At 41.7% G+C, this 12304-nt stretch overlaps 1 protein-coding gene across 1 annotated transcript in view; it reads right to left on the bottom strand.

Moving 5' to 3' along the window:
- LOC138267226 (extracellular calcium-sensing receptor-like) overlaps positions 1-2947 on the bottom strand; it is a 40118-nt gene extending 37171 nt beyond the window's left edge. Inside the window, exons 1-2 of the mRNA XM_069216083.1 lie at positions 2869-2947; positions 1168-1340 (exon numbers count right to left, since the gene is read on the bottom strand). Of these exons, the coding sequence (XP_069072184.1) occupies positions 1168-1340; positions 2869-2947 (252 nt within the window). The remainder of the gene's footprint in view (positions 1-1167; positions 1341-2868) is intronic.
- Between the last annotated feature and the right edge of the window lie 9357 nt (positions 2948-12304).

Raw genomic sequence — 12304 nt, 5'->3', positions numbered from 1 at the left:
CACTAGGATGCCGGCTCAGAATTGAGCCGGCGGAGTGGGAAGGTGCGACGGGTGCAGTTGCACCCGTCGCGTATTTCAGTGTCTGCTAAGCAGACACTGAAATACGTTGTGGGGCCCTCTTACGGGGGCCCCTGCCGTGCCCATGCCAGTGGCATGGGCACGGCAGGGGCCCCAGGGGCCCGCGGCACCCCCTACCGCCATCCTGTTCCTGGCGGGAGAACCGCCAGGAACAGGATGGCGGTAGGGGGTGTCAGAATCCCCATGGCGGCGGAGCGCGCTCCGCCGCCATGGAGGATTCTGACGGGCAGCGGAAAGTCGGCGGTACACCGCCGGCTTTCCGCTTCTGGCCGCGGCTGTACCGCCGCGGTCAGAATGCCCGGCGGAGCACCGCCGGCCTGTTGGCGGTGCTACCGCCAACCTCCGCCATGGCGGTAATTACCGCCGGGGTCAGAATGACCCCCATATTCTAGTTGCAGATTTCTTACTGACCCGCCCATCCTTCCAGCACTGCGAACTGATGTCTAGGGACAGGTACTTCCCTCTGAGGGCCCTAGTTTTGGCACACCATTCTCAGTGTTCTTCGTGGCTCCGCGCTACTGGGGTGGAAAGTCGTGAAAAGAAACTGACGTCAGCGCGTGGTGGTGGCCTATATAGGACTGCAACATCATCACGGCGACCACAACTCCAACGATGCCCGCGAAGTCAACTGACGCCACCTAACGGCATATAGGGGTACTGCTCAAAGAAAAATTCTCCAGATCCAGTCTGACACCTGGGGTAATTCAAAGGAAAGGAATCTGCAACTAAAATATGTCTCTACCAGATATATCGTTACCAAAGGTAAGTAACTTGTACATTTTTGCATCAGCACAGCTCCCAATCCATAAGCGCTCACATCCACTACCACTGTTGTTTTGTCCATGGCATCAAATGTTTTTTTAAAGCCACTGCTTTCACTATTTCACACTTTATCTTTCCAAATGCTAGCTGACACTCATTGGTCCACTCAAATTTCACTCCCTTTTTCATCAATTATTTTAATACGTGCACCTTGTCGGCAAAATGCTGCACAAATTTCGAATAGTATTCGGCTAGGCCAAGAAAGGAGCAAAGTTACTCCTTGTCAGTAGGTGAAGGTGCACATTCAATTGCTTTAAGTAACTTTACCTTGGGTTTCACTCCATCCTCAGACAATATATGAGCCAGATAACCAACTTGTAACACACCAAACTTGCATTTTTCCATGCTGACTTTTAACCCTGCTTTCTGCAGTTTGGCTAACACCTCATTTACAGTGAAATCATGACTATCCACATCTTTACCCCACACAAAGATATCATCTTGGAAAACCAGAACATTAGCAGTTCACTTGAGTGTGCTACTCATGAGTCTCTGGAGTAGGTCAGATGCTGACGCCAATCCAAATGGCATGCATATAACTTGAAACGTGCTTTCAGGTGCTATAAAGGAGGTGACATGTTTTGATTCAGGATGCAGACAGATCTGGTGATATGCATTGGATACGTCAATGGAGGAAAATACCTTTGCATCCTTGATAGTGGAAATAATTTTATGCGTGGTACTGGATGGCGGTCAACCCAAATGCACTGATTAAGATGAAATCTACACACAGTCGCATTTTACCATTGGCCTTCTGCGCTAGCACAGTCAGACTAACCCATTCTGATGATTCTATCGGCTCAATTACCCCAGCCACACACAGACAATCTAATTTCTCTTTGATTTGTGCTACCTGGGCCAAGGGAACATACCTTACCTTGTGCACTTTTGTTGTGCTTTCTAGTTTTAATACACTATGATGCTCAAATTTCTCTAAGCATCCTAGATTATCGGCAAACAAGTTAGGTTACTTCACCCACCAATTAATTTTGTGTGCTTCTTCTGTTACTAAAACATATTCAGGGTGGTTGGGATCTAGAACAATGCCCAACTTTCTTTGCTCTCCACCCTAATAAAGCTCTTCCCTCTCTCATTTCGTACACCTTCCCCCCAACACATCTGTTCATGTATGACAAATCTCAATTGAAATAATCTAACAGTGGTAGTTTTACACCACAGTACCCCTCAGGTTTTGTATCAGGTGGAAATAGCTTGTATTTGCCCAGGTTTTTCCATATATCCTTATTGATTAAGGTGTAGGTGGAACAAGAATCCGTCCACACAGTCATGTCATTCTTGTTAAATTTGGGGGTTGGTATTGTTCCTTTATCTCTCCCACAAGGTTCACATATATTACCAGCAGTTCAACTTTATCGCTTTCCTCATCTTCTGAGTAGCTAACACTGTCTTCGTTGACTACGTTTACTACATTTTTGTCTGCACTTTGACCATCTGATTTGCATACTCATGAAATGTGTACCATTATTTTACACATGAAACAGTTTGCCTTTATAACAGGACATGTATGCGCATTCGCAGAGTGCTTGAAACTGCCACATCTGTAACATGTACATTTTTCCGCTGGAATAGATATTTTGCTAGATCCTGACAAACTATTTTTTCCTTTCTGCAACACATTCCTTGTATTTTTTTCTCCCTTCTCCTTACATTGATCCCCGTTAAGTTCCTTTACATACCTAGATGTGTTTTTTAAACGCCTTGCTATGTTTATGATTTTTTGTAAGGATGGATCTATTAACTTTAATAGCCTCTCTGGTATTGTAGTGTTGCTAGTTCAATTTATGAACTGATCCTTCATCATCACCTCATGGAGCTCTTTAAACTTACATGTTGAGGCCAATGTTCTCAATACAGATATATATTGCTCAATGCTTTCTTCTGGCATTTGAGATCTAGAAAATAATGTATATCTTTCTAATACTATGCTAGTTTTCTTCCCTCAGTTGCCTTCTAAGGCTTTTGTGGCATCTACATACTCATCACTAACTGTCTCTTCACGATTCTGACACTTCTTCTCCATCTCCATCTTGATTGGATGTGTTTGTGCGTGTAGTTTTAGGCAAACCGGATAAACGATATTATTTGTTTTTTTATGATGATTTGTCAAGCAACTATGCCAAAGGTACTAGCAAAACTAACATAGAAACTGTAACCTAAGCCAAACTACATACTTGATATTTGTGTTTGTATATATATTTGGGTGTCTAAAACATTAAATAATTGTCCTTGACTAAGCCACCCCATTGCATCCCTCTTGCAAGTGCTACCTGTGGGAGTTTGTACCGACCCAACAGGTGGGCCATGATGATGGACCGTGTGGATGCTGAGTCTCCGATAACAGCAGCCAGTTGGGGGTTCCTATGGTATCGATAATTTGGCACAGGATCCTCCCTTTCCGTCAGCATCCAGAAGGTCCCTTCCAGTGTCCTCTGAAGCACAGTGCAGGAGTCATATATCCGATAGCCCAGGGTGACATTTGCTAGAAGGTGGGGGTTGTTATTAATTTCATTGATGGCAAATACCATGCCCTGAATGCGCTGGTAATTCTGGAAATGGAACCTAAAACAAAAGTATAAAATAAATACTCAATTATATTTAAATTAAAAGCCATTTAAATGTACCACTTTTCTTCTCCCTGTGTCTTCATGTCTCAATATTTCACTGTTCCAAGTTCTTGATTCCGACACAGCCCTCCATTTATTTAGTTTTTTTGGCCTCAATGTATTAGACTCCATCAGTATGTCTGCATGCCTATTCTACTGTATCAGAACATTCAAGGTTGACAAATATGAAAGAGGCAGAGTTTGTAAGTAGTAAAATATGGAATTAGAAAAGTTTGCCTAGTGGAAGTTGAGCTTATGAGTGGTAAAATGTGTAAACATCAAAGGTTGTTCAGTGGAATTTGAGTTTGTGTGTAGTAAAATGTAAACCTCAAGGTTGCCCAGCCAATCCTCTCCCAGTGGATCACAGAATGCGCCAACATCACTGCCCAACCACAAGAACAAAGATTAAAATACCAAGCAAAATAGCTAGTTGGTTCACCAGGGAATTACACTCTAACAAATGCCCACCAACTGGAAAGGTAGTGGCGCCTCAGCAAAAAAATGAAAGATTGAACTGCTTCCAAAACAGCCCTCAACCAGTACCACCATCTCCTGAAAGAAACTAAGAAGAACGTCCTAGCAGCCCGCATTGAAGACAGCGCTAACCACAGCAAAGAACTCTTCGCCATCGTGAAGGAGTTCACCAATCCCGTAGCCGCCAAGAATGACATCACTCCCTCCCAGGAACTGTGCGACAACCTTGCTGACTTCTTCCACACCAAGATCTCAACCAGCCAAGAGAACTTCGCTTTCCAAACCTTCACTGCCGACAGCTTCAACCAACTCACTCCCACAAACACAAACCCTGAACACAATCTCACCCACTGGAACTCTATTCACTCAGGAGTATCCAGGTACCCTTGCCCAAGCAGTCTTCAACCTCGGAAACAAGACAGTCGGCGATTAACTCAGGAAAGTTCTGAATGCCTCCATCACAGCGCTTTCTTTGAGGACTGGAAATACATTGAAGTAAGACCCTTCCTAAAGAAACCCTCCATTGACCATGCCGTCCCTAAGAACTACCAGCCCGTCTCTCTCTTCACTCCTATCCAGCAAAAGTCCTTGAGAAAACGATCAACCCGCAACTCACCCAGCATTTAGAAGACCATAGCCTCCTGGACCCCTCCCAATCTGGATTTTGAGTCAACGGCAGTACAGATACAGCCCTGATCACAGTCACCATGGACATCAGAGCCATCCGGGGCCATGGGGAAGCAGCCGCCATCATCCTTCTGGACCTGTCCACCGTGTTTGACACTGTCTCCCACCACATCTTGATCAACAGACTCCACCACATCAAGATCTAAGTAAGTGCCCTCAAATGGAACGCCTTGTACCTCACCAACAGAACCCAGAGGATACATTTCTCATCATTCATCTCAGAGCCCAAGTATTCCATCTCTTGAGTCCCCCAAGGATTGTCCTTCAAACCCACCCTCTTCAGCATCTACATGACCCCCTGGCTGAAACAGTCAGATCAAACGGACTCAACATCATCTCTTATGCTAACAACATACAGCTCTCACTGTCCAAAAACCCCTCCAGCACAAAAGCTTACTTCTACAGATTGATGGTGAATGTCTCAAACTGGATGTAAGACAATTGTCTCAACCACAACACGGACACAACGAAAGTCCACACCCCCACTGCACTAACAGGCCAAGCATGCAACCTCAGCATCATCCTGGACAGCAAGCTATCCATGAAGAAAAAGTCAACTTAGTCTCATTTGCCTGTTTCCACATCCTTCTCATGCGCTGCAAGATTTTCAGGTGGCTACCAGTCAACACTAAAAGGGCTGTCACGCAGTCCCTCATCACCAGCAGACTGGCCTACGGGAACACACTTTACGTAGGAATCAGGGCATGCCTCCTGAAATGACTGCAGACAATACAGAACTCAGTGGCAAGACTCACATCACTCATCCACCCCAGAAGGACCCACACCTTACCCCATCTCAAGAAACTACACTGATTCCTAATTCAGAAGAGATGCCAGTTCAAGATGCTGACCCACGGCTACAGGTCTTGCACAACAAAGGACCAGCATACATTAACAAACGCCTGACCTTTTGCCAACGGACCACACACCTTCGATCAGTCTCCCTCTCTATCGCAGACACCCAAGGATCTACTGAGCCATCAGCAGAGGGTGACTTTTACTCGCATTTGCCAGCTAAGGCTTGGAATAACTGCCCACTGCAACTCAGGGCCACTCTGATGCTCCAGCAATTCAGACGGGAACCAAAGACCTGGATTTTCTACTGATTAGACCCTCATGCAGCAACAAACATCTCCATCCCTTCAAAATCCTCACTAGCAATTTGCTTTCCTTTATAGATGATTGATTGATTGAGCAAATTTGTGTGTGACAAATGTTGGAGGCAGGTGAAGTTGTGAATTGATAAGGCAGCAAAAGAGGAGATCATTTGTCATTTGAAATGGCAAAATCCGCAACAGGTCAAAGATGTTAGCAGGCTAAACTCTTGGCACAAGAAGTTGTGGGTGGCTCAAGTTTTGTGGTAGTAGTAGGAAGTTGAGTTGAGAATCATGCAGGTAAAAAGTAAAGGTGTTGTTTTTTAGCTTAAATTTAGAACACCAAAAAGTGAGGACTATAGCTTGTTCTAAAGAGAATGTGTGCCTGATGTACACTGACAAAATGTAAAGCCCTGCGGTCGTTAGCTTTTATGGTCAAGGTAATTTTATTAGTGTTCAATGGGGGAAACTTTTTGCCTTTTACCGTCTACTTTTTACAGTATATTTTTGCTGGCCTTAGGACTCTGAGCATTTTACTGATGAGCAGTGGTAAAGTGCATGTGCCTTTCCCATAAACATGGTAACATTGGTGCATCCACAATTAGCATATTTAATTCACTTGTAAGTACCTTTTAAAGTGGTAAACCATATACTCTGGGCCTGTAAAATAAATACTACTAGTTGGCCTTCAGCACTAACTGTGCCACCAACACACATAGCCTTTCAAACCTGCCTCAGGTCTGCAATTTTAGAGCTTTTGTGTGCAGTTTTGCAGCCACTTCGACTTTGGGAATTCCTTAATATACTTTTAAGCTGTAATTCCTGATCAGGAAGTAGTAGTTTAGTCATGTTTCATATCTTCTGAATGGTAATGATAAATCCTTTTTACTGGCAAAGTAGTAATTTAACATTACCATTTTAGAAATGCCACTTTTGGAAAGTGGCCATTTCTCTGCACTTGCTGATCTGTGCCTGACAGTCTGTCTCTAATACACATCTGGACTGGGCTGCAGGACAGCTACATTTGTGTATTCCCTCCAGACCGTCACAACACAGGACACTCAACTACATCTGCATTCATCTGCATACTAATTGGTCTTCCTGGGCAGGAAGGAAAGGAGGGGCTCACACTTCACTTGAATAGGTAGGGTCCTGTCCCCACACAAAGGGCTGATTTCCCCCCAATAGGTAAACTGCCAGACAGGACTGGGTTGGAAGGGATACTTGTGCACTTCAGAGAGTTCCTTTGAAGTCATCCCCTACATTAAAGGCACTTTTGAGTATAGGTAATGGGCCTCTGAACCCCTAAAATCAGACACTTTCTGGATCTTGAATTGAACCTCTGTCAGAAGGAGTGCGTGCTACTTAAAGGACTCAATTGGACCTCTTTTCTGGAAGGACAGCTTTTCTGCTTGTTGCCTTACTGCTCCTTGGCCCTGCAGGAAGGAGACCTGGACACTGCCTTCCCTCTAAAGTGATCTTCAAGGGCTTGTTGGCTTTTCCCCCTGTTCATGAAATCCCAGGGACATCAAAGGTTTCACTGGCTTGCTGTTGGATTCTGGCACTCATGACTCTGGCCGTGGTAACTTTAACTAATGTTCAGAGCGTGCCTGATCAGCAGTGAACCTTGTAAAGAGACAAAGCACTTTACTTGAGAGCAACTGGGCACCTTGATTCTATCACAGACGCCGCTGCACCTAAGGAAGCGCTCCCAGTGTGGGCCCCCCTGACTGGCGGAATCAAGGCCAAGAGCTTTCCACTCTTTGTCCCCAAGCTCCCTGCCTCCTAACAAGATGCTGCACTTTTACACTTATTCACTATGGGGTCCAACAGTGCATTGCCTTGGCATCACCAGGAGTCTTTGGCAGTGTTACACCAATGTCACACCAAAGCACCCTCCCCCTAAGGGTTTCCCTGACAAAGCTGAGCCTTGCTCCTCAGGACGCCATATGACAACCACCCCAACGGAGCTCAGTGATACAGGGGATTGTTGATAGAGTACTTCCCTTGAGATTGCAGCCTTTCCTCCAGGTACTATGTGTTCTATGTGTGAGCCATTGGACCCGCAAGATCCTTAAGAGCTGAGCAGATAGTGGAGAGCCTTAAACCATGCTGGTCCTGAAGGACCCATGGAGTGTCTTTGTCTAGGCACCCGTGATAAATACTGTTTTGGCCACAATAGAAGCCCGAGGGGACTCAAAGCCTTCCATATTTTGAACTATTAATCGCAAATATTGCCAAAGCACTGTATTTGCCTGTATACCTTAAATGCTTATAACTTAAAAAGTATTCATCAGATTTTCATATTTGTGGTCTTGTTTGGTTGATAATATACAAAGTTATTTTTACAGACCTGTTTGGAGGCTTTTTGTGGTGTTTTCAATAACTGTGTGTGTGTTTTACACATATACTTCATACATTGCCTCTCTAGATAAGCCTGACTGATCTGTGCCACAATACCAGAGAGTGAGCACAGGCTTTCTGTTAGAGTGTACCAGCTTACCCTGACTAGAGTGGTGATTCCCGTCTGGCCTTGGTGCATACCTCAGCAAACCAAGAATCTAATTTCTAACATATTCCACAAAATCAACTATAATGTGATTTGAGGAAGAGCGTGTACCAGAGAAACAGCTAGAAGTCCAAAGCAATCATGTCTGACAGCACGTTTCCTGAAATGATGACATTCAAAGATCTCTATGACAATTAAAAAACAGTCTTACTTCTGACAAGTTATTGGTGAAGGCAAATCAGTGAAGGATGTAGGGGTGACCGATCTGTCACCATGGACTGCGACAATTGCACCAATCAGAATCTCTCCATCTCTCGAGAAACCAGCCACCCTTAGTCTGTGGAAGATACATCCGGATGCAGAGAGAGTGGACATCAACAGACCCAGAATAAACTGCTGAATGTACATCTTTGTAACTCAAAGGCAAAGAAGCAGAGTCAAATAAAAGAGACAAATTAATTTTAAGGGAAATTGTGATGCTTTTCTAAATTGCAATTGTGTGATATATATAACTGAACATGACTTTGGCTCACTTTTATGGCTAAATGTGAAGATAACATAGTAAGATCAGCAACTCAACATTTTTTGTTAACTGAGGTTTCCTGAGTTTGCCAATAGCTATTTCACAGGTACATGTCACGGGTAGGAGGGTTATCTCTTAAGTTCTGAAGCCTCACAAGTTACGCAAATCATAATTACTTAACAATAGCAAAGACTTTACAGGCTGAGTTCAAAGTCAACAGCCCTGTCCCTTTGGTGACAGAACCTACAGACAGAGACCAAAAGTAGAAGAGCTAACCTTCAGGCTACAGAGGCTCTATAGGTTCAACCATCACATAGCAAATGTAGGCATTATGTTATATTGCTGATCTATGATTCGAGGCAAACTGCACATCTATGCTTTGAGTTATATAGAATATATATGCTTTGAGTTATATAGCAGATCGTTATATTACAGATCTATGCTTGTGTTATTTAGCAGACCCATACTTTGAGTTATATAACAGATCTGTGGTTGGAGTTACATAGCAACATCTATTCTCTCAGTTATATAAAGGATCTATGGTTGAAGGTATACAGAAGAACTGTTCTTTGAGTTTTATGGGAGATACATGCTTTGAGCCATATACCAGACCTATGGTTCGGAGTATATAACACATTTGTGCTTTGAGTTAGATAGGAGTCAGTGCATTGAGTTACATAGCAGATCTAAGGTTTGAGGAATATAGCAGATCTGTGCTTTGTGTTATATAGGAGAACCATGCTTTGAGTTATATAGCAAATATATGCTTTGCATTATAAACAGTTCTATGGTTTGAGTTATATAGCATAGCTATGGCTTCCGTTATATAGCATATTTATACTTTGAGTTTTATAGCTGATTTATGGTTTAAGTTATATGACAGATATATGCTTTGAGTTGTATAGTGTATCTATGCTTTGAGTTATATAACAGATCCATTGTTCAAGTTATATGACAGATCTGTGCTTTGAATTATATAGTATAGCTATGCTTTGAGTTATATAACAGATTTATGGTTCGAATTATATAACAGATCAACGCTTTGAGTGATATAGAGTATTTGTGCTTTGAGTTATATAACATATTTACTATTTGAGGTATGTAACAGATATATGTTTCAAGTTATATGGTATATCTATGCTTTGAGTTATATAACAGATCTATTGTTTGAGTTATATGACAGATCTTTGCTGTGAATTATATAGTATACCAATGTTTTGTGGTATATAGCATATCTATGCTTTGAGTTATATTAAAGAATTATAGTTCGAATTATATAACAGATCTATGCTTTGCGCTAAATAGCACATATAAGGTTACGGGTATATAGCAGATTTGTGCTTTGACTTATATAGAAGAACCATGCTTTCAGTTAAATAACAATTATATGCTTTGAGTTATAAACAGTTCTATGGTTTGAGTTATGTAGCATGCTAATGCTTCCGTTATATAGCATATTTACACTTTGAGTTTTTTAGCAGATTTATGGTTCAAGTTAGATAACAGATCTATGCTTTGAGTTATATAGTATATCTATGCGTTGAGTTTTATAGCATATTTACTCTTTGAGTTTTATATGAAGCATCCATTTTAGAACATCCTCATTCCTCACTCCTCACCCCTACCTCTCATCCATCATCCCTATTTCTCATCCATCATACCTGCATCTCTTCCATCATCCCTACTTCTCATCCATCATAGATCGTCCCTTCTTCTCATACATCATCCCTACTTCTCATCCATGAACCCTGCATCTCTTGCATCATCCCTGCTTCTCATTCGTCAATCTTACTTCTCATCCATCATGCATCATCCCTACATGATGGATGAGAAGTAGGGATGATGGATGGGAAGTATCATCCCTACTTCTCATTCATCAGCCTTACTTGATGTATGATGGATGAGAAGTAGGAATGATGGATGATGGATGTGAAGCAGAGATGATGGATGAGAAATAGGGATGATGGATGAGAAGTAGGGATGACTTATGATAGATGAGAAGTAAGGATGACGAATTAGAAGTAGGTATGATGGAAGAGAAGCAGGGATGATGGATGAGAAGTCCGGGATGATGGATGAGAAGTAGGGATGAGGAGTTGGGAATGAGGATGTCCTAAAATGGATGCTGTATACATAACAGATATATACTTTGAGTTAAATTTTGTATCTATGCTTTGAGTTAAATAACAGATCTATTGTTCGAGTTATATGACAGATCTGTGCTTTGAGTTATGTAGAAGATCTGAGTTATATAGCATATATATGCTTTGAGTTATATAACAGATCTATGGTTCAAATTATATAACATCTATGCTTTGAGATATATAGCATATCTGTCGTTCACAGTATATAGTAGATCTGTGCTTTGAGTTTAATAGGAGAATCATGTTTTGAGTTGTATAACAGATCTATGCTTTGAGTTATATGCTGTATTTATGCTATGAGTGATATAACAGATCTATTGTTTGAGTTATATGACAGATCTGTGCTTTGAGTTATGTAGCGTATCTATGCTTTGAGTTATGTAGCATATCTACGCTTTGAGTTATATGGCAGATCTATGATTTAATTATATAACAGATCTATGTTTTGAGCTATATAGCATGTCTATGGTTCGGGGTATGTAGCAGATTTTGTGCTTTGAGTTATATAGGAGAACCATGCTTTGAGTTATATAGCAGATATGTGCTTTGAGTTATAGACAGTCATATTGTTTGAATTATATAGCATAGTTATGGCTTCAGATAAGTAGCATATTTATACTTTGAGTTATATAACAGATCTATTGCTTAAGTTATATAACAGATCTGTGCTTTGAGCTATGTAGCAGATCTAATGTTCGGGTTATATAGCAGATCTGTGCTTTTAGTGATATAGGAGAACCTTGCTTTGACTTATATAACGGATATATGCTTTGAGTTATAAACAGTTCTATGGTTTGAGCTATATTGCGTAGCTTTGGCTTCAGTTATATAGCATATTTATACTTAGTGTTTTATCGCAGATTTATGGTTCGAGTTAAATAACAGATCTATGCTTTGAGTTATTTAGTGTATCTATGCTTTAAGTTATATACCAGGTCTATTGTTTGAGCTATATAACAGATATATGCTTAGAGTTATATAGTGCAGTTATACTTTGAGTGATATGACAGATCTGTTGTTCGAGTTACATAACAGATCTATACTTTGAGTTATATAGTGTATCTATGCTTTGAGTTATATAGTGTAACTGTGCTTTGGGTAAATAACAGATCTATGGTTCGAATTATATAGCAGATCTAAGATTTGAGTTAGCTGGATATGTTTGACGGGCTTACTGGTGACTGAGAATAGACAGCAGGGTTATCACTCGGTATTCTCTAGATCTCTCTGTAGGGAGCTCCAGTTCCGCTAGAATACTTGTTACAAGGTTTAACCTTAGGAGGTGAAGTTGTATCTCACAGGCTCCCCGTGTAGCGCAGGTTCAGTCCTCAGACCTAGCATCGGTTTGT

The sequence above is a fragment of the Pleurodeles waltl genome, chromosome 12 (genome assembly GCF_031143425.1).
Source record: "Pleurodeles waltl isolate 20211129_DDA chromosome 12, aPleWal1.hap1.20221129, whole genome shotgun sequence".
Lineage (NCBI taxonomy): Eukaryota > Metazoa > Chordata > Amphibia > Caudata > Salamandridae > Pleurodeles > Pleurodeles waltl.
This window is presented reverse-complemented; position numbering and strand designations above follow the sequence as displayed.